The 23,548-nt window shown below is 40.4% G+C and overlaps 1 protein-coding gene across 4 annotated transcripts in view; it reads left to right on the plus strand.

The window, feature by feature from the left end:
• The window catches only part of GOLGA4 (golgin A4), a 318,629-nt gene that overhangs the window by 281,990 nt on the left and 13,091 nt on the right, over positions 1–23,548 (plus strand). For all 4 annotated transcript variants that reach the window (XM_033930557.1, XM_033930553.1, XM_033930556.1 and 1 more), the window contains exon 22: positions 21,472–21,584. In XM_033930557.1, the coding sequence (XP_033786448.1) occupies positions 21,472–21,584 (113 nt within the window). The remainder of the gene's footprint in view (positions 1–21,471; positions 21,585–23,548) is intronic.

The raw sequence follows: 23,548 nt of genomic DNA on the forward strand, positions 1-23,548 counted from the left end.
AAAAATTGTTTTAGAATATTTCCAATTTGTAAATGAGTGTCACCTTTTTCGTCTTTAATTGCAACAATTTTTACTTTCCTTTTTTTTGTTTTGAGGTAATTAGCCAGTAATCTTCCCGCTTTATTCAAGTTTCCATAATACAGAGCTTGTTGAGAAAACAATTCCTTCCTTGCCAACTGTGAGGAAATCTCATTATATTTATATTTAACTTTTAGTAGGGCTTGTAAAGTATCATATTCCCACTTTACTGTTAACTTTGCCTCCAACTCCTTAATCTCTTTTTCCAAAATAGCTAATTCCATATTAAGTTTTTTCCTAACATGTGCCGCAAATGAAATAATCTGCCCCTTATGGTTGCTTTAAATGCATCCCATAATATTTCCTCTGAAATTTCTTTTGATACATTTATTTGAAAATATTCCTCCATCTTTTGATGAATTTCTTCAAGAAATTTTGAATCTGCAAGCAATATACTATTGAATCTCCAAACAGGTCTTTCCATATCATCTTCATCAATCCTCAATTCAATCCAGAAACCACCATGATCTGATAAGATGATTGGATCTATGTTAGCTTTTATCACATTTTGTACTAATAAGTCTGAAACAAAAATATAGTCTATTCTTGAAAATGAATTATGAACATGGTAACAAAAAGAAAATTCCCAAGCATCAAAATGTAAGATCCTCCATATGTCTTTTAAAACACAAGATTGTACTGTATTATCTAACCCCATTGACTTAATTACCCTGCTAGGATTTTTATCCATCAGTGGATCCATGACAGCATTAAAGTCTCCAGCTACTACTATTTTAGAAGTAGCCAGTGGCAACAACAGTTTCTGAAGAGATATAAAAAAAATTCTGATTGATTAGAATTAGGGGGATAGATATTCAAGAGCGCCAAATAATTTTTCCCTTATCTCATTTCCAGGTCCTTCTTGAGGGATCTTTATCTTTTAAAGTGAATATAGCCGTACATCTCTTATGGACCAGAATAGCCACTCCTTCTTTTTTCCCTATTGCCGGAGCGTAAAAACAATGCTTTACCCAACCGTCCTCCAAATTTTTTGATTCTATCTCAGATAAATGTGTCTCTTGTATGAAACAAATATCTGCACCCTGCTGTTTCAAAAAATTAAGTGGGGGTTTGTTTTTTTTCGCTTAATAGGGTGATTTAGCCCATTGACATTTAATGAAAAGATTTTAAAATTCATTTTATAATTATTTTTAATCTGAGCTTTAAAGAAAAACCCCAGAAATTCATTTTTATATATTCTGTTTACTGTACCCTTACACATCCATAAACCCCTGTTAATAACCCCTTAAACCCCCCACCCTCCCACCCAAATAAATAATACGAATGTTTGAGAACACTCATATAGACAAGTGATTTTAAAACTTCCCCCAGGCTTATCCACACTATTCTCATATGTTATTAATGACCTTAGATGTTATAAAAATCCTAAATTTATTATATTTTCCAATCCACAAGGCACTTACATTAATGCAAAGCTAACTTTTGATTTAGACTAAATCATACACAAATATTTCATATACCCATATAAAACACAAGATCTCTCTACATAACTTATAGATGTTATAAATACATTTAAATCCTATATTTATCATAGTGCCCAAACCATTTTCAATTTTCCTCCATACTAGTAATAAAAATATTGAGTTTTTAATTGGATCTAATATAAGCCCATATACTTTCAGATTATCCAGTCAATTAGCTGAATCAATAATAATTAAACCTACCCAAATATATTTATTTTCAATTTATAAATTATATTACCATTTCATCTCTCAATATTCCCTATTATATTATAATCAAATGCTTTTCTTTTTACTTTTCTATTTCATTTCCACCTCTGACCCACATTAATCTATTATCTCCCTTAGATACTATTGCTATTAAGTTGTATCTATTAAAATTTTACATTATACATTTAATTTTATATTTTTATATATTACAAGTTTATAATGCCCCAAAATCATAAATTTCAATGAGAAGAGAAAGACTCCCCTAAATACTATAGTATGTAAATGATCACATTGTTATACCTGTTTATAATATTATAATAATATAAAATGGTTTTCTTTCCCCCCCCTTTTACTTTTTCCCTACAACAATACTGAACGGAAACTTTAAACTCTTAATAAATGTCAAATTAACGCAAGTATCACATATATAGTAATATTTTAATGACTAACTAGACCCCTAAAATCTTTATTTATTTGCTTGTATCTTTCATTTCATTTCTCCTGTATAAATTTAATTTTTAGGAAGTCAGGACTGAAACTAGAAATCGGAGGGTTATTCCCAGAAACAGTATGAAATCCTCAAACAAGCCCTTGATTTAAAGGTGAACTGCATGGATGATTATAACATTGTTAAATTGGAGTTCAAGACTCCTTTGACAATAGAGACCTGTCAGAAATTGGTGAGAATTTTCCTGAGCTCCTGATAGAAATGACCTGTTCTCACAGTATATCTCTGTAGATAGAACAGCAAAAGAGCTATAATGTTTGCTTCAACAGTGTATCTCAGACAGTCATGCCAGTTACATTGTGGAAAAGAAAGAAGAAAAATCCAGGAACACGGACATTGCAGGATCTCGGTGTCAGCCTCAGAACCCGTGTCCACTTCCATTCCTATTCCTACTCATGCCTTGAACATGACTATAGGAGCTGCGTAGAGAGCACATATAGGAAATGGGGGGAGGGGGACGAGCCCTGCAACCATGAGGAAATCTTCCACTTCTAGACATGGTGTGTTTTAAAGTTTGCTTGTGACAAATTTATGTCAGTGAGCTGACGTAGATGCTAACAATCTCTTCACACCACAATGTAGCTGAAAGTAAATCTGGACACAGACTGTCTTATCAAACAAATGCACTAAACCTCATCTTAAGTCTTGCTTAGCCACATAGGTGGAAGGTGTTACCCAACGTGTGCTGGACACCAGGAATGTGCTTCCAGAGGGAGTAATAGGGCAGAGTACGGTACTGGGGTTCAAGAAAGGATTGGACAATTTCCTGCTGGAAAAGGGGATAGAGGGGTATAGCTAGAGGATTACTGCACAGATCCTGGACCTGTTGGGCCCCTGCGTGAGCGGATTGCTGGGCATGATGGACCTCAGGTCTGACCCAGCGGAGGCATTGCTTATGTTCTTATGTTCATTTATTTCCACACTAAACTTACAGTTTGTAAACTCCAGGCATTCCACCACTTTGTTAAGGCTTGACACGGGTGGATAGAAGGAACCCCAGCATCAACCAGGAAATCCCTCCAATTGAAATGAACTGGTGTAAGCAGGCACTGCTAATCCATCCTCGTGCAAACCCTGGAAAGCAGCTCAACCAATAAGAGATCTGGATAAGATATCTTTTAAGCCCGCCTTCTTTCCTGTTCCGGTCTGATAGCCAGTTAAATTGGCAATCACCTCTGAACTAGTTTGTAGGCTCCACCTTCTTCTCTTCCTCTTCCGTTTTGAAAAGTCCAGTTATTTGTAGTCTTTATGGACAGGCATTTCATCCAACCAATTAAACGTTTTGTCTCCTCTTTTTTACATCTGTAAAACATTTCAATACTTTCAATTGAAGTTAGCATCTCTGTTCTCACCAGATCACCCCTTCTTCCTTTAATTTCATGCTCCAGCATTATATCATGAATAATCCATCTCTTTCATTCTCATAAATCCATACACCATAACTTTTTTTTTTTTTAACACAAATGTTGGTAGTCCCGCCCTCCTGTTTTCTTCCTCCAATGAAAGCTTTACTATTGTATTTAGTAATCACAATGACAAGTGATTCATTGAATCATCCATCTCCATCCACCTGTCCCATTGACAGTTGAACTGTTATATTGGAACTGTCTCATGTATCTAGTAACAGTTAAGAATTGAAAAAGGTATGTATTCTAAAACGCCCCATCTGACCTAAACTTGTTTACGTTTAATTGACTAAAATGACAAAATTGAAGATAAAGCAACTGTCAATAAAAACAATACATATATACTACATATTTCATGAAAGCAGTTACCATTCTTAGGACATCGGTTCTGCCTATAGGTTAATATAATCCTGTAACTTTGTTGGATCCTCGTATTGTAAAGTATTATTATTATGAGTTACCTTCATAATCTCTGGATAAAGGAGACCAAATTGTGCTCCAATCTGCCTAAGCTGAGGCTGTAAGGCTAAGAACTCCTTCCTGACACCAGCAGTCTTTTTTGCAAAGTTAGGGACAAAAATTAGTTTCCTTTTGTTGTATTTCAGATCTTTTTTCCCTTTTGCTAGATTGATTATCTCCAGGGCTTGTTGAAATCGCAGCACTTTAAAAATTAGTGGTCTAGGATAAGTTTGTGTAACAAATCTTTTACTTGGGATCCGATGAGCTGGATGCTTTTTTGAAATCGGGAGGAGCTTTGGAATTAATTGTTCCAGAAATGATACTGGATCATTTCCCTCTGCCCCCCTCCAATAAACCTAGAACTCTTACATTGCATTTTCTAGATTTATTCTCCATATCTTCCATCCTTTTAGAAAAGTTTTGTATCTCCATATGATCTTTTTTATATTGAGTCTGCTCTTGTTCCACTTTTTCCATTCGCTGCTCCACCTTCTCTAAGCATTTATTTCATATTTCCAGCTGCTTGGTTAAATTATAAACTTCATCTCTCAATTCAGACAATTTCTGAGAATTTCCATGCAACAACAAATGAATCTGTCTTAATTCATCAAGCCTCTCATCATTTTCTGATTCTCTTGTAGGAAGTTTAATCTTTGATGGAGTCAGCTGTTCTTTGTTTCTGTCTCTTTGATTTTGCTCCTCCAGTAAAAGCTGTTTCAAGGCTTGCCTGCTTCACATTAGCCATTAGGAAAGCTGATAATTTCTTCAGTGAGCTGAAATAATCTTTCAAATACAGCCTGGATGTGAGGAGCTCATTAATCACATGCCCATCTGTAGCACTCTCAAGTTCCGGAATCTCCAATAACCATTTCTTAATCCACAATTTAACATCATCTCCTATCCTTAATTTTCTCAGGATATTCTCATGAGGAACTTTGTCAAAAGCTTTTTGGAAATCTAGACACACTACATCCTCTGGCTCACCTTTATCCATATGTTTATTCACACCATCAAAGAAGTCAAGCAAATTGGTGAGGCAAAACCTCCCTCGACTGAACCCATCCTGACTCTGTCTCATTAAATCATGTTTGTCTACATGTTTCCTGGCACTGAGGTGAGGCTTTACAGGTCTGTAATTCCCCGGATCTCCCCTGGAATCCCAGATCACTAACAACAGATTAGTAATTTCACGTTTGAGTTCTTTCAGTACCCTGAGATGTATACCATCTGGTCCAGATGATTTTTCACTCTTTAACTTGTCAGTTTGGCTCAGTAAGTCTTCCAGATTCATTGAGATTTCTTTCAGTTCCTCTGCCTCATCACCCTTGAAAATCATTTCTGGTTCAGGTAGATTTCTTACATCCTTCTTCCATAAAAACCGAAGCAAAGATTTCATTCAGTCTTTCCACTATGGCCTTATCCTCCCTGAGCGCACCTTTTACTCCTTGATCATCCAATGGCCCACGGATTCCCTCCCAGGTTTTCTGCTTTTGATGTACCTAAAAAAAATTGTTACTATGAGTTTTTGCGTCTTTGGAAAATTATTCTTAATATTCTTTTTTAGCTTTCTTTATCATTGTTTTGCATCTAACTTGCAAGTGATTAAGAACATAAGTATCGCCTCTGCCGAGTCAGACCACAGGTCCATCATGCCCAGCAGTCCGCTCCCGCCCCCCAGAAAATTATTATTATTATTATTATCAATGACCTTTAAGTGATCTAATGCTCTAAAGCATTTTGTACTGTATAGTAACCCTCTAATTGTACCCTTCAATCCCCTTTTCCTTCAGGAACTCGTCCAATCCCATTTTGAAACCCAAAATCGTACTCTGCTCTACCACCTCTTCTGGAAGCGAATTCCAGGTGTCCACCAACCTCTGAGTAAAGAAGAACTTCCTAGCATTTGTTCTGAATCTGTCTCCCTTCAATTTTTTTGAGTGCTCTCTAGTTTTTGTTGCCTCCGCCAGTCTGAAGAATCTGTCCCTCTCTACTTTCTCTATACCCTTCATAATCTTGTAAGTTTCTATCTTATCCCCTCAAAGTTTCTGCTTTTCCAGGGAAAAGAGCCCCAGCTTCTCCAGCCTCTCAGCATATGGAAGGTTCTCCATGCCCTTTATCATTTTTGTTGCTCTTCTCTGGACCCTCTTGAGTGTCACCATATCCTTCTTAAGGTACGGCGACCAGTATTGAATGCAGTACTCCAGATGCGGTCGCACCATTGCCCTCTACAGTGGGAGGATAACCTCTTTGGTTCTGGTAGTGATACCTTTTTTGATAATGGCCAACATTCTGTTCGCCTTTTTTGAGGCCGCTGTGCATTGTGCCGCTGGTTTCATTGTTTTATCCACCAAAACCCCCAAGTCCTTTTCTAGGTTGCCTTCCCCCAATATCATCCCCCCATCGTGTATTTGTACATCGGGTTTCCTTTCCCTATGTGCATGACTTTACGTTTCTCTACATTGAAGCTCATCTGCCATTTATTTGCCCACTCACTCAGTTTCTTCAGGTCCCTTTGAAGTTCTTTACATTCCTCAACAGATCTAACTGTTCCAGAGAGTTTTGTGTCATCCGCAAATTTTATAACTTCACACTTCATCCCTGTGTCCAGGTCATTAATAAATATATTGAACAGCAGTGGTCCCAGCACTGACCCTTTCGGGACGCCACTCATGACTCCTTTCCAGTCAGAATAGTGTCCCTTTACTCCTACCCTCTGTTTCCTGTCTGCCAGCCAGTTTCTGATCCATCTGTGTATGTCCCCTTCGACCCTGTGATTCTACAGTTTCCTTAGTAGGCGCTCGTGAGGTTTGTCGAAGGCTTTCTGGAATTCCAGGTATACTATTCTGTGGGGGTCACCTTTGTCCAATTGTTCGCTTATCCCCTCAAAGAAGTACAGTAGGTTCATTTGGCATGATCTTCCATTACAGAAACCATGCTGGCTTGCTCTCATCAGCTTATTTCTTTCTATATGCTCATTGATACTGTCCTTGATTAATGATTTGGCCATCTTCCCCAGAACTGAGGTTAAGCTGATCGGTCTATAATTCCCTGGGTCACCTCTGGATCCTTTCTTGAAGATAGGTGCAACATTCACTATCTTCCAGTCTTCCGGGATTACCCCTGTTTTCAAGGATAGGTTGCAAATCTGCTGTAGTAACTCCGCTATTTCATCTCAAAGCTCTCTTAGTATTCTCGGGTGGATTCTGTCTGGGCCCGAAGATTTGTCAGTTTTTAGTCTGTCTATCTGTTTGAGTACGTCTTCGAGGCTTACCTCCATGCACGATAATTTTTCCTTTTGATCCCCCTTGGAGAATTTTTCCGGTTCCGGCACATTGGATGTGTCCTCTTTTCTGAAGACCAACGAGAAGAATGTATTTAATCTGTCCGCCACCTCCTTTTCCTCCATTACCACTCCCTTCCTGTTTCCCTCATCCAGGGGTCCCACCTCCTCCCTCGCCGTTTGTTTTCCTTTCACATATCGAAAGAATGGTTTAAAATTCCGTGCCTCCTTAGTAAGTCTCTCTTCATACTCTTTCTTTGCTGTTCTGACTACGTGGTGACATTCTTTTTGATGCTTCCTGAGTTCTATCCAATTTTCCTCGGTTTTATCCTGTCTCCTATTACCTTCTTAACTTCATTGGTTAACCATGCTGGGTCTTTTGCTCGATTCTTTCTGCACCCTTTTCTAAATCTGGGTATATACTGGTTTTGCGCTTCGTTTACCGTGTCCTTGAATAAGGTCCAGGCTTGCTTCACCGTCTGTGCCTTTCTGGAACTGTCCCTGAGTTTTCTCTTTACCATTTGTCTCATGGCATCATAGTTACCTTTCCTGAAATTGAACGTTGTTGCAATGATGGTTCTCCTCCCCTTTGGCATACCTATTTCCACTTTGAATTGGATCATGTTGTGATCACTGTTTCCTAATGGTCCCACTACTTCCACTTCTTGGGCAGGTCCTCTCAGCATGTTGAGGATTAAATCCAGAATAGCTGTCCCTCTCGTTGGTTCCTTGACAAGCTGTTCCAAGTAGCAGTCCCTTACAGCCTCTAGGAACTCTAATTCCTTTGAACACTTTGAAACTCCATGGCTCCAGTCTATCCCAGGATTGTCTCTCTTTATTTTTTTCATTGGGATCCTTTTTCCATTCTTTAAAGGATGTTTTCTTGGCTGTAAAATAGTCTCTTTCACAACACCTTTAAACCATGCCGGCTCTCATTTTCTCCTCTTTCCTCCTTTTTAAATACATGGGATAAATCTGGTCTGGGCTTCCACAATGTTATTTTTAAAAACATCCATGCCTGGGTTACACTTCTGACTTTTGCCACAGACCATTTTAGCTTCTTTTTAACCATTTTCCTCATTTTATCATAGTCACCCTTGTGAAAATTAAATGCTGCAACAGTAGATTTCTTTAGCAACATCACTCCAGTTATCAGCAGACCCAACACAGTTAGCCTCCCGTACTATGTCCTGCATTCCACTAAGGACCAAATCAAAAATAGCTCCCCCTTTTGTTAGTTCCTTGACCAGTTGCTCCATGAAGCAGCTGTTGTCAATATTTTCTGATGTGGTGGAATAGAAGGCCTCTGGAAAGATTGGTCGGTGATAGCCACCACGAAGGGTCTGACGAAGCTCTGAGGTTACTCACAACTATTGGGATACTTGTATTGTGACCATTGGGTCAAAAGTGTCCACTGAGTTTCTCTGAGATGTAGATGGGCAAATGGAGTTACATGAACTATAAATACCATGTGACCTAGGAGATGCATGTTTCAAGTTTCTTTATTTTTGATATACCATCTATCAAAACAAGTGTTTTAACAATGTACAATATAAAAAGATTGAAGAAAACAATTAAAATAGGTAAATAAAAGCAATATTTTATCAAATATTAAAAATACTAGACAGATTCACATTGACGTACATGGAACAAAAGGGAAGTTGGGGAGGGAAAAGTTTTTAAAGATACATTGAAGTAAAATTAGTAGAAAAGGAAAGTAAATGGGGAGTGATGTCCTGAAGAGAGGAAACCTTCTGACAGATATGAATCAGAGTGTGGAGCCTCTGTTATGGCAGAAAGGCACGAGTGTGTCCAGAAGTGCTCCTATGTATTTTAGAATTTGAGTGAGTTGTAAATGAGATTTCTCGTAATTGATTGCAAATCTGAGAAGTTTTGGTAGACAAATTGTTGAATTTTTCCTTCTTGATGTATTCTTTTTATTATTTTTTAAGATTATAAAATCTTTATATCAAATGTTGATGAGTTTTGATTAGTCTAATCCTTTCTCATTTTTGATATACCATATTTTTCACTCCATAAGATACATTTTTCCCCTCAAAAAAAGTGGGTGGAAATAAGAGTGCGTCTTATAGAGTGAATATCCCAATACATCCCCTCAGCGTCAGAGTGGAGCAAAAGGCACAGCTCCAGTCGTCGAAGCGGGGGGAAGGAGCCCTCTCAGATTCCTTGAGGAACAGCACTGACTGGCCAGCAGAGCCCATGGCAAGGCACGCCCAGCCCAATTCCCATCGCTTGTGACCCGCAACCCCTCCCCCCTCCCTCTCTCCATCTGCCTCCACTTGGCATTCATACCGGCGCACAGGCGGTTGTTGGGAGAGGCTTCTGCAGCCGATGCCAGGCCCACGCTAGCCCTCGCGGCTTTCTCGCTCAGCACATGAGGGAAGAAGAAGAGGTGATGGTAGTGGAGGGCGTGGCACTGGCCACAGACAGCACCAGTAGCCTAAGACTTGGAGGGGGGTGCGGCACCTCTGTGATAAAGTTTAAGCCGAACCAGACTTAAACTTACGACTGGGAAGGCTTCAAGAAATGGGTGGCCTGCCTGTGTTTCAGGAATGAGCTGGAGGATGAGGTGAGCACAGCTTAAAGAGGGGGCCAGGGTTTGTGTGCACAGCCATTGTCCGGGAGGGAGGGAGGTGGCAAATCTTGTCAGAGACACCGGCTGGGCTAGGCTGTTCACTCCCCAAGGGGGCTTTTTTTTTTTTTTTTTTTGCTGGTGGAAGGGGTGTGTAGCGTCAGCTGTCATCACCTCCCCCCCCTAGGAGTCACCCTGGATCGATGCCTAACATTCGAAGACCATACCAACGCCCAGATTAAAAAATGTTTTTGCACTCTATGGAAACTACGCACCATCAAACACTATTTTGACTTCCTCTCCTTCCGACTACTGGTTCAGTCACTTATTTTAAGCACCTTAGACTACTGTAATATCATATACCTGGGATCCTTTAAGAAAACCATAAAACATCTGAGAATCATACAGAATATTGCTGTATGTCTCATCTATGATCTAAAAAAGTCTGACCACGTTAGCCCGTTCTACAGAAAACTTCACTGGTTACCAATCGAGGCAAGGGTCATCTTCAAGTTTGTCTGCCTGTGCTTCAAAACCATAACTGGCTCATCCCCGATCTACCTCTCGAACCATTTTATATTTCCAGGCACCGCCCGCACATGTAATACTTATCTGTTTGCCTTCCCCTCCCCGAAGGGCTGCATCTACAAGAGGTTCCTAGATAGAACACTGTCATTTCAAGCTGGCAAATGGAATAAATGCCTAACCACCCTCATTTCAAATATGCCCTCTTACCAAGCCTTCAGGAAATCAATCAAAACCTATCTCTTTGACAAATTTCTCTAACTCCTCCCTGCCTTGTTGTATCTCTGATATACCTATTGCTTAACCTACCTATGTCCAGCCATACCCAACCATTCTCAACTCACTAATGGAATCAAATCATCCTTCCAATGTAATTGACATCATTCTCTGTAACTTCGCTGTATATGTACAGTCTCTTTCTCTGTAAACCGCTATGGACTGCTTCCGGTATTGCGGTATACAAAATAAAGTTATTATTATTATTATTCCTGCCCCCCACCCACTGGCTCTCTCCATGACCCTTGCTTTAGGGTGGTCAACTTTCAAAGGCTATTTTGAGGGGGGTTTTGAAGCATGTGAGGTCTGAAAGGAGAGAACAACTGAAACGAATCCCTGTGTGGATTTTTAAATTACCAGTATATCTTTTTGTTTTTCAAGATAAAGTAAGAAGTTTGTTAAAACACAGGGATGACTGCATCCAAATGTAAGATCACTGGATGGTACAGCTGAAAATCTAGTTAAATGTAATATTCTTACCACGCTTATACTAAAGCATAAAACAATGAATTTGAAGTGGGGGGGGGGGAGTTGGAGGTGTTTGGGAAGAGGAGCCACTCTTAATTGAACATCCTTTTTATCTCCATGTTCCCAGGATTATAAGTAACGAATATAACTTTCCTGAGGTGTCTTACTGATTTAGGACTAACTGCTCTGTTCTCAACCAAAGGAGTGTGTTTGCCCTATTTCAAGGCATGCAGGATAAATCGATTTAGCATACTTCCATATTGGGCTTTGAATTTTACAAACCATAAAAGGGCAGGTCCGCCGGAGGAACTAAAATTAGGTTCGGGGATGGGGGGACTGCCTGCCTGCCTGCATCTGTCACACCAGAGGGGGAGAAAGTGCAGAGCCTGGCAAGGAGTGTGGGGTTGGGTGCAGAGCCTTGCAGGGAGAATTTGGTTTAGAATGTTTTCCTCCTCTAAATCTAGGGTGCATCTTATGGTCAGGTGCGTCTTATGGAGCGAAAAATACGGTAATCATTTTTGTTCACTGCTCTGATGTCTGTAGTACTGACTGCAGTATATTAAATATTTTTAAATAAATAAATATACCCCTCTCATATGTGGCATGTCAGAATCTATATTGATGTTCCATTTTGTTCAGCTCCTATAGGTATCATGAATTACCTTTTTTTATGTTCCACATGGAATTAAAACAGCTGTTGCTAAGTTTTAAGAGTAATACTGCTGCATTAGAAACTGAGTTACAATGGAAGAACAATCATATTTTTTCTTTAACAATTCATATTTGTTTTCAGTGATTGATGATTTTTGAGGCCTGTTGGAAATTCTTTGCTGAAGTCTCATCTTTCTTGCTGAATTCTAATAGCCCTTTGTTCACATTTTTTAATATTCATGTAATCATACTGTGAAATTATTCTGCAAAGCAAAATAGTAGCTGTCAGGAAACAGAGTCAATGTATTTGGGATGGTGAAAGGAAAACACTTATTCTGTGTAGTTAATCTTGTTAAAGTCAAGAACAAAAGTCTGTCTTTGAATAATAGCAGATTGAATTTAAGTAATGAGTTAATAAACAGAAAAAAATGTGGGAGGGGTTGGGGGAAACTGTTGCGGAATCCACTTCTGAATAGTGATGGAGCATGCATAACAATCTGTGATAATCATTTAGCTGATCAAATATTTGTATATATTTAATGGATTTTGCAGTTTGGATTTTGTCCCAGGTGAGGTAATAGTTTAAAGATGCTGAATGTGCTGAATCTAGAGGTGGCTACTGAGAAGAGAGTTGAGAATTTTACTTATTATTTTTCTTTATGATAATTAGCTTATACTTCAATTTCCTCAATCAGGTAATAGTTGTTTATAAAATAAGGCAACCCTAGATATAAAAAAACTTATCTTCTCCTCTGCCACCACTTCTTCCTCCTCCCACCAAAAGAACAACAGTTTAGTAGTAATGCAGTTAGCATTGACTTTTTGTATATTGGTCAGCCACATTCCAAAACCATATTTGTGCTGACCTTTGTGGACATTTACTGATTGTTTTAATTTCCTTTGGGCCTTCTCTCACTATTTTACCTTGTTTCAAGAACCAATTTCAGCATGTTTATCAAGAAAACTAAAGTTTGTGAAACTTTGAAAACCCAACAATTGAAATCCTTTGGAAAGCACTTCCTTCTGATCACATTCCAAAGGGTCATTAAGCCTAAGTACCCTATTATGTTAAGTGCCTTTCACCAACTCTGCCTGCTTTGGCCCAAAGCAATCAGAGAAATTAGAAATAAAAGTATTTTTAACCCACTTCCAAAAACATCTGGAGAGAGTCAGTGGAATGCCCCCCTCCTCTCATTGGGAAGCAGGCAAGACATTTGAACAGCCCCTCACCCACCAGAAACTGCTAATTGAAGCCCCAAAATGACTGTGATGGCCCAAAAAGAATCAGATGGGTGTGGGAGAATTGCTCCACCCCCCAATGCTGATGTCACTCATGCGCCCGCAACAACCATCCTCCAGGACACTAGGAAGCAGGGAGAACATTGGGGCAGCCCTCACCCACCAGGAGCTGTCTGTAGAAGCTCCCAAACGACTGCAGAAGCCCAAAAAGCTTTAGAAGATCAGGGAGAACTGGAACCCGCCCCTGATGCTGATATCACTTGCTGGAGGATGAGGTGACGCCTATCTTACAGAGCACTGGGAAACAGACACAACATTGGAGTAGCCCCTCATCCATCAGGAGCTGGCTGTTGAAGCCTCCAAATGACTGCAGCGGCCCAAAAAAAACATCAGGAGCAGAGAGAGTAGGGGCCAGCATGGGAAAATCACTCCATCCCTCTGATGCTGATGTAACTTGTAGCGCCCATGGTAACCATCTTCCAGAGCACCGGGAAGCAGGCAGGACTTTGGGGCAGCCTCTCATCCACCAAGAGCTGCCCGACGAAGCACTCAAATGACTGCAGCGGTCCAAAAAGCATTGGAGGAGCAGAGAGAGTTAGGGTTAGCATGGGAGAATCGCTCCACCCCACCCCCACACACACTGATGTCACTCGCAGTGCCCGCTCAGACACAAAACAACCAATCATAAGGAAGCAACCTCTGAACATGAGTCTACTAAAATGCAATTACAGTGCCTAACCAAATTTACCTACTATAGGGTACTAATCTCAGAATGTGAGTTCACTCAAATATATCTACAACACACCTAATCTATCTTCTACATTGAACTAATCAAAATGTGTTGGTATCTCATAACAATTCTCTACTTATTGATCAACACCAGATGAACCAAAGCCTATGCCACCCCTCCTAACAGTAGATCAAATAACCCCTCAGAACATACAGTGCCATCATGGAATCACCCTATGATAACATGTACCGGCCACATGCACTGGGTATTCCCAATGCTAGTTGGACCCTCCAGACACCAAAAACCACACCACAATCATACCACTAAACCAAATTAGAGCAACCTAATAAGAATCCCAACCACTTACACTTTCTCTCTTCCCTGCTGCACTCTCCATGTGGATATGTTAACGCTCTCCATGTAGATATGGAAACGATTTTAAAATAGAGAACAGTTTCTGGAATCTGGTGGATTATAGGACTGGAGACAATATGGATTCACTAGAGGTAGGTCTTGTCAGACAAATCTGATTAATTTCTTTGACTGGTTGACCAGAAAATTGGGTAGTGTGGTGTATTTAGATTTTAGCAAAGCCGTTGACAGTGTTAAACATAAGAACATAAGAAGGTGCCTCCGCTGGGACAGACCAGAGGTCCATCCTGCCCAGCGGTCCGCTCCACACAGATGTCTAATAAATAAACTGAGTGCCCTCGGGATGGGCCCAAAAGTGACAGGCTGGTTCAGAAACTGGTTGAGTGGAAGACGACAAAGGGCAATAGTCAATGGAGATCACTCTGAGGAAAATGATGTTACTGGTGGTATGCCTCAAGGTTCTGTTCTTGGGCCTGTTCTTTTTAATATTTTTATAAGAGAGATTGCTGAAGGGCTGTCGGATAAGATTTGCCACTTTGTGGATGATGCCAAATTTTGCAGTAAAGTAGACTCCCCAGATGGTGTGAATAACATGATGAAAGACTAGCGAAGCTTGAAGAATGGTCTGAAATTTGGCAGCTAAAATTTAATGCTAAGAAATGCAAGGTCATGCATTTATGCTGCAAAAACCCAAAGGAATGGTATAGTTTAGGGGATGAAGAACTTATGTGCATGACAGAATATCGGGACTTGGATGTGATTGTATGTAATGATCTTAAGGTGGCCAAACAGGTTGAAAAGGTGACAGCAAAATCTAGAAGGGTGCTAGGGTGCATAGGAAGAGGTTTGGCCAGTAGGAACAAGGAGATATTGATGCCCCTGTATAAGACTCTGGTGAGACCTCATTTAGAATATTGTGTATAGTTCTGGAGACCGCACCTTCAAAAAGCTATAATAAAAGATGGAGTTGGTCCAGAGGAAGGCTACTAAAATGGGAAGGCTAATCACCTGAAGAATTAACTTCTTGATTGGGTTTCTCTCTATAAAATTGGGTTAAATTAACACAAAAATAAAACATTGTACAGTTTGACAAGCACAGAGGAAATGTGTGCAAGTCAGTTAGGTGCCATCTACTTGTGTTCGAGTTCTAGCGACTTAATGAATTACAGATTTAAAAAGAGATCCGTTTTATGCTAGTCTGGTAAGATCCTCCATTGTCACTCCCATGGTTGTTTTTTGCATGTCCAGCCATCTGATTGCTGGTTGTCCTCTTCACCTGGTTCCTTCAATCTTCCCTAACATGATGTCCTTCTCCCAATGATCATTCTCTTCTGACAGTGAGGCTCATTTTCAGAACACTTGACACACAAAGTACCATAGAAATCTTTGGTACTGTGTGTGTGCTTTGAAAATGAGCCTCATTGTGACCAAAATAAATCAGTTGTAAGAACATAAGAATAGCCTTACTAGGTCAGAGCAATGGTCCATCAAGCCCAGTAGACCGTTCTCATGGTGGCCAATCCAGGCCACTAGTACCTGGCCAAAACCCAAGGAGTAGCAATATTCTATGCTACTGATACAGGGCAAGCAGTGGCTTTCTCCATGTCTTTCTCAATAACAGACTATGGACTTTTCCTCCAGGAACTTGTCCAAACCTTTCTTAAAACCAGCTACGCTATCCATTCTTACCATATCCTCTGGCAATGCATTCCAGAGCTTAACTATTCTCTGAGTGAAAATTTTTTACCTCCTATTAGTTTTAAAAGTATTTTCCTGTAACTTCATCGAGTGTTCCCTAGTCTTTCTAATTTTTGACGGAGTGAAAAATCAATCTTCTTGTACCCATTCTACTCCACTCATGATTTTGTAGACATCAATCATGTCCCCCCTCAGCCGTCTCTTTTCCAAGCTGAGGAGCCCTAAACATTTTAGTCTTTCCTCATACAAGAGGAGTTCCATCCCCTTTACCATCTTGGTCGTTCTTCTTTGAACCTTTTCTAGCGCCACTATATCTTTCTTGAGATAAGGAGACCAGAATTGAATGCAATACTTCAGATGAGGTCGCACCATAGAGCATAGTTATTATGCGGTATATAATTTTTTAAATAAATAAATAAACTATCTGAATAATTAGTAGTGCAATGTCTTGGCATGATAAAGACTGATATTAATCACTGTAAATAATGTCTGTAGGATAAAACAACAAAGACAACTGTCGTTAACTCTCCTTATACATTTATCCTATATACGCATGATATATCACCTAATTAATGATTATAACTATATATAATGAGCCTCATCACAAAAATGTGACTTTCTAGTGAAAAACTAAACAAAGATTTGAAATCAGCATGAAAAATACTACAAAACCCGTCCAACATTAACTCTGATGAAAATAATGTGCTGACCTGTGTTATTGGTGAAGGTTAATCCAAAGCATATTACTAATATGAACAAAATATAAGTGATGACAAACATCAATAATGTCTTTAAAACAAACTCCAGTGTATGTAATCATAGTAGTAATGCTGGTATTACATACAGAAAATAAAATAGATTTTAAAAAAGGACCAATAAATAAATAACCCCCCCTTTTACAAAACCTCACAAGTGGTTTATAGCACGGATCGTCACACTGAATGCTCCGTGCTGCCTTGATGCTTATAGAGTTCGTATGAGCATCGGAGCAACGCAGACCATTCAGCATGCTGGCTGGCATTAAAAAAACACCTGCGCAGTTTTGTAAAAGGGGGTAAAACCAAACATTTGTAAAAAACAAAAAAGGATCATAAAAAGGCATAAGGTTGTAAAAATGTTTAAATGTCACATTGATAAGATAGTTGTCAAAGTACAACATGAAATATACGGCCATCTATATAAAACATCTATAAGCATGTATAAGCATAATGAAGCAAATTCTCAAAACACGCTGTTAGTTAATCAGGCCACTATTTTTTTAATGCTGTTTTAATTGTTTTTTAAACGGTAAGAGTAAATTACTGTGCCGAATTAACTAATTAAAATGATTAATTTAGGCCTATGCTGCCCTAACACCACCTAATTGTTTTAATTGGTTCAATTGGCACATTAATTGACTGCACCAATTAAAAATCAATTACAATGTTAAAAAAATGGAGTCATGGTTAATGTTGGTAGTAGGAGTGTAGACACAATTCACTTAGATCAGTGTCCCGCAAACTTTTCCGGCCGGCGGCACACTAAGGGCTCCTTTTATGAAGGTGCCCTAGCGTTTTTAACGCGTGTGCTAGCTGAAAAACTACCGCCCGCTCAAGTGGAGGCGGTAGCAGCTAGCGCTTGCAGCATTTTAGCGCGTGCTATTCCGCTCATTAAGGCCCTAACGCACCTTCGTAAAAGGAGCCCTAAATGTAGTGCTCTGGCTGGAAGGCACCTGAAGTCGATGCGATGACGTCACCAATAACAGCGCCGTTTACAGGATCCAGCCTGATATGCATATATACACACAATAAAAAGTTTGAAAGCTGTGCTGGTGGGGTGTATGTCATTGACATACACTGTTGTGACCCTGGAGGAGAATATATTTGGTGGCTGACCTTCAGCTCATTTGGATCCAAAATGGCCCTGACTTAAAAATTAGCAAAGACCACTGCCTTACTTTGTGATTTGCTCAACATTGGTATTCTATTTTATCTATTCTATTCTGTTTTATTTATTTTTATTTTATTTAAAAACATTTATATCCCGCATGTCCAAAGTTAAATGCAAGTTACAAATATGACACTGTTTATGTATTTCTAAGCAAAATAACATATTTGTTTAGATATAGCCAGGTCATCTCTTTGGTTGCAGCTCAACCTACTGCTTTTGCCAAAAACTCATGGCTACTGTAACTCCTAATGAGTTTCTTGCTGATTTTATAACAGGATGCCTCTGTATGTAGTCTGTTTTATAAAAGCACATATGTGCTTTTATAAAACAGATTCCCAGAACTAGCCTCTGTAGCATTTAAATGCTCTGAAGCAGATATAATTTTGTGCTTATACACTATGGGGTTCATAATAAAAAAACAAACAAACATCTAAAAAGTGTCCTAAATGGCTACTTGGACGATCAAAAAGCCTGATCGTCCAAGTACCCATAACTAAAGCTGGTTTTTAGACGTATCTAAAAACAGCTTAGGCCTTCCCCTGCCTCTAAACGCACAGAGAGAAAAGAGGCATGTTTAGAGGAGGGGAAAGGGCGGGCAGTGGGCGGGAGGTGGGCCGACCTATACCTAGGCATACAACAGGTATAACCAAAACCGTAGGCAGGTTGCCTAGTCGGCACTTAGACCTTTTTGACTTAGACGAAGTTAAACCAGGTCTAAGTGCCGAAAAAGGGGTCGCTGAGCTGATTGTGGCTGCTGCGATCAGCTCAGCGGCCCCAGCAACCTGCCTACCCCTCCACCGCAAGCATCGCAGCAGGAGAGGTGCCTCATCTCCCCTACCGCGATGCCAACACTCCTCTACCCGAACTGCCGCGACCCGCAGCAGGAGAGATGCCCTATCTCTCCTGTCGCGGGTCGCGGCAATTCAGGTAGAGGAGTAATGGCATTGCGGTAGGGGAGATGAGGCATCTCTCCTGCCGCGATGCATCACCCCCACACACACACACAACATTGGGGCAAGAGGGAGCCCAAGCCCTCTTGCCCCGACAATCGTGCCCCCCCCCCCCCCGGCCGAGTACGAGCAGGCCAGGAGGGAGCCCAAGCCCTCCTGGCCCTGGCAACCCCCCCTCCAACAGCAACGGGCCAGGAGAGAGCCCAAGCTCTCCTGGCCCCGGCAACCCCCCCCCCGACTGGATTGGGCCAGGAGGGAGCCCAAGCCCTCCTGGCCCTGGCGATCCCTTACCCCTCACCCCCCACTACAATACAGGCAGGAGGGACCCAGGCCCTCCTGCCCTCGACACAACCCCGCTCCCCCCAATGACAGGTCCCCCCAGAACCTCCGATCGTCCCCCCCGCAGACCCGTGACCCCCCCGGCCGACCCCACGACCCCCCCACCCCCCTTCCCCGTACCTTTCACGTTGGCCAGACGGATGGGTGCCAAGTCTGCCCATCCAACAGGCCAGCCGGGTCCAGAATGGGGCCGGATTGACCAAGGCGGCAGAAACCCCGCCCACAGGAGGCCATATCGAGTCGGGGGGGGCACGATCGCCGGGGCAAGAAGGCTTGGGCTCCCTCTTGCCCCGATATTGTCGGGGGTGCCGCGGCTGCCGCGGTGCAAGAGGGCTTGGGCTCCCTCTTGCCCCGATGTCGGGGGGAGGAGAGGGGTTCGCGGTTCGACATGGCAGGAGGGCTTGGGCACCCTCCTGCCTGGATCATTGGGGGGGGGATTCTGTAACCAGTGATGTTTTTGACAGACATCGGTTACAGAATCCAGCTTTTAGGCGAAGGACTGGCTCCTCCTTCACCTAAAAGCCCTTCTGTTGGACGTTTGGGTCTTAGGCGGTTTTTTGGTTCATTATGGCCAGAAAGTGTAGACATGGTGGGGGTGTACTTGTAGACGTAGTGGTGATCTGGGCGTTTAGTAGAGGCAGGCCATAATCAAAACAAGGACGTTTGTTTTGGTTATGGACACTTTCCCTGCTTCTGCTTTGAATGTTTAAGGACTTAGGCCAAAAAAGGACTTAGACAGTTTTTTTGATTATGCCCCTCCACGCATATACTTGTATACCATATAAAATATACATGTATATCGCAATTCTGCCACATGCTATATCAAGGGAAAATTTTGTAAATGACAAGGTCTCTTCCATGTGCAGAAGGTAATTTCATAATCTAATCTAATTCTTATATACCGAATCATCTAAAAATAGGAGCTCGATTTGGTTTACATAATTAGATCACAAAGAAAGATCTATTAACATTCATTGGCACTCTAGCCTAAAAAGCGATGAAACATAATGGTTTTTAAGGTTTTGCGAAAGATCTGAAGAGATAAACACAATCTAATTTGAGGAGGTAGTCCATTCCATATCACAGTTAGTAAGTATGGAAAGGAGTGTGAAATTTTACTAATGGACTTGATTCCTCTTAATGATGGAAAGAGAGCTTATACATATAAGTTGTTCTTGTGCCTGAAGATCTCATGGTGTTTAGAGATAAAGACATCAAAGGAACAAATAGTCCATGTAAAATTTTTTAAAGACTATACAGGCACATGTATATGGTCATAATTGTGCATAAATTGCCTCATATAAAATATCCACCAGCTTAAATGGCTCCACCTGCAATTGAGCAGGTGAAAATATTAAAACAAGTGTGATTTCTGATAATATTTTATGAAGACAAGTAGGCAAGTTGTTTATATAAAATACTATTTAGACACCTACTTACTCTTTTAAACTATGTGTCATGTTATAAAATTACCCATTATATGTACAAGAAGCATTTGTCCTTTCCTACTAGTGGATTTCCTAGTAGATTATTCTTAATTTACAGGTGATACGTATGTTGTTTGGGAACAGCATGCTGCTTTTCAGGACTTAATGTAGCTCATCTCTCCAGAGGTTTTAATTAGGTTTTTTAGAAGTTATGTCAGCCAGGAATTTTGTGCTCTTTTTTGGGTTGTAGCTTGCCTTGGTTTTGAGTTTGGAAAGAAAAGAAATTAAATCTAAAACCCAAATGAGCATACTTTGCAACTGCCCAGGGCTTTTCTGCTTATTCTTACATCCCCTTTGGGACTTGTATACTGCCTTTTTGTAGTTATACAACCACACTCAAAGCGGTTTACAAACAGGTACAGCAAACATTTTCCTTATCTGTCCCCACAGGCTCACAGTTTATCTAATGTACCTGGGGCAGTGGAGGATTAAGTGACTTGCCTAGGGTCACAGGTACAGCGCAGGGTTTGAACCCACAACCTCAGGATGCTGAGGCTGTAGCTCTAACCACTGCACCACACTCTCCTCCTGGCCATCTCAGCAGTAGTCATCAACTAGGACCTGCAAACCATAGCTCCTTGCAGAACTTGGACTAACTTAAACTCTTACGTTTGACCACTGGAGGTTGCTGTTGGATTATTAGACTCTCTTAATATTTCACCCCTTATGACATGTGAAGATTACTTCTTTTAAGTTGTCTCACTCTTTCTCTTGGGATGTTATATACTGTTAATTAGCCTGAGTAAGTGGGAGCATTGATCTTATTTAACAAATTAATCACTTTTTCTTTAGCTGATGGAAATCATCGGCATACCGATGTCTCTGTATCTGCCTTTGGTGAACCCACTGAATTTGAATACTTGCGAAAAGTGCTGTTTGAATATATGATGGGCCGAGAGACAAAGGTAGGAAATCCAAGATACTTCATGTGCTTCTGTTTACATCTAATATATGAAAAAAAGAGATTCATTTTTAGCATAGATCCTTTTCTTAGAACAGGGGTAGGGAACTCCGTTCCTCGAAAGCCATATTCCAGTCGGGGTTTCAGGATTTCCCCAATGAATATGCATGAGATCTATTTGCATGCACTGCTTTCAATGCATATTCATTGGGGAAATCCTGAAAACCCGACTGGAATACGGCTCTCAAGGACCGGAGCCCTGTCTTAAAACAATGTAACATTTTAAAAAGAAAGACACCTGCTTTCGTCTTTCCAGTATATTGCTGTGTAGCCAATTTGTTTACTTAAAATTAGACAATAAAGGAAGTCGCTGTTGAAGAAGAAGAGAAATTATGCAGATAAAATGGGTTAAAAATATTGCAGCATGAAAAGCTTAATGATGGTTAGGATTAGGGCATTTTTTTGCTGATAAATAATTAGGTTTCACAAAAAGCAATTTAAACAGTATTTTCATTTTTTTGTTCTTTTTCATTTTATTGTCTTAGATTTTCTTTCTTTTGATTATCTTTTATTTTGCAGTTTTGAAGCTTTCATGTTAATTGATGTCTGTATTTTTCTTACTGCAAGGCAATTCTGTAATCATACTGTATATGAAGGTGTTTAGTTTCCTGCACCAGACCTTCCTGAGATAGACTCTCACAATTATAACATATGTTCAAGAAATCATGGTGGTAATATAACATTTAATTTTTAAAAAGGAGACTATGATAACATGAGAAGAATGATTAAAAAAAGAAACTTAGAGGAGCAGCTGCAAAGGTCAAAAATTTACATGAGGCATGAATTTTATTTAAAAATATCATCCTGGAAGCCCAGACTAGATATATTCCATATATTAAAGAAGGAGGAAGGAAGACCAAACGGCAACCGGCATGGTTAACAAGTGAGATAAAGGAAGCTATTGGAGCCAAAAGAAAATCCTTCAGAAAGTGGAAGAAGTAACCGACTGAAAATAATTGTAAATAGCACAAGGAATGGCAAGTCAAGAGAGAGTGAAAAGAAAATTGCGCTGGTAGCAAAAGCAGTAAAAATAAATTTTAGCCTATTAAAAGCAAGAATGAGCTGGGGAAGACGTTAGTCAACCTTGCTCCCATGCTCCCAAGCCCTTTCATCTATTGTGGGACAGTCATCTATATTTTGTTTCATATATCGTTACAGTTACCTCGTTACTATTTCATGATCAAATTTCTGGCACGCTCTGGCGAAAGAATGTCCTCAAATCGACTAAGAAAAATCATGAGCAGTCACGAGCTTCTGAGGACAAAATGGTGATGGTAGTGGTTTCAGAGGTAAATCAGTTCTCAGAGGATGCCCTGCAAGAACTTATACAGGAAATCACCAAAGCGAAGCAACCTGGTATGGATCGCCTATCAGAGCAGATGCAGTGCCTTGAGTCTCTCATTACAGAGACAACTCGTCGCACTACCGAGTTGGAGAATCTTGTTTCCACCCTGGATGACGGACATATGGAGCACACGGCAGGCCCTAACATGTGCGCATACCGACTGTTTAGAAGATTTGGATAATCTTTCCAGATGAGCAAACTTACTTCTGCTGGGCATTCCAGAAACGGTAGCTGATTCTTCCCTGATCAAAACTTTAAAATCCTGGCTTACCAAGAACTTTCCACTCCAGGACAGTCTGGACCCATTCAGAAGATAAATACCATAATTAGCTCAAATAAGCCAGAAGATGTATCTGCGGTCTATGTGTATGAGGGGATTATCCCATAAAAGAGTATCAAGAGTATTATTTATGGAACAGGGAAGGATACATTCTACTGTACATGCAGTGTCCATATACAATAAATGCAGTTACATCAAAGTAATACACAGAGTATCAAACTTCAAAACTTCAGTGCACATCTTCAACACTGCATTTCATGCTCCTGTTCCTGACAGGAGTCCT

The sequence above is a fragment of the Geotrypetes seraphini genome, chromosome 2 (genome assembly GCF_902459505.1).
Source record: "Geotrypetes seraphini chromosome 2, aGeoSer1.1, whole genome shotgun sequence".
Taxonomy (NCBI): domain Eukaryota; kingdom Metazoa; phylum Chordata; class Amphibia; order Gymnophiona; family Dermophiidae; genus Geotrypetes; species Geotrypetes seraphini.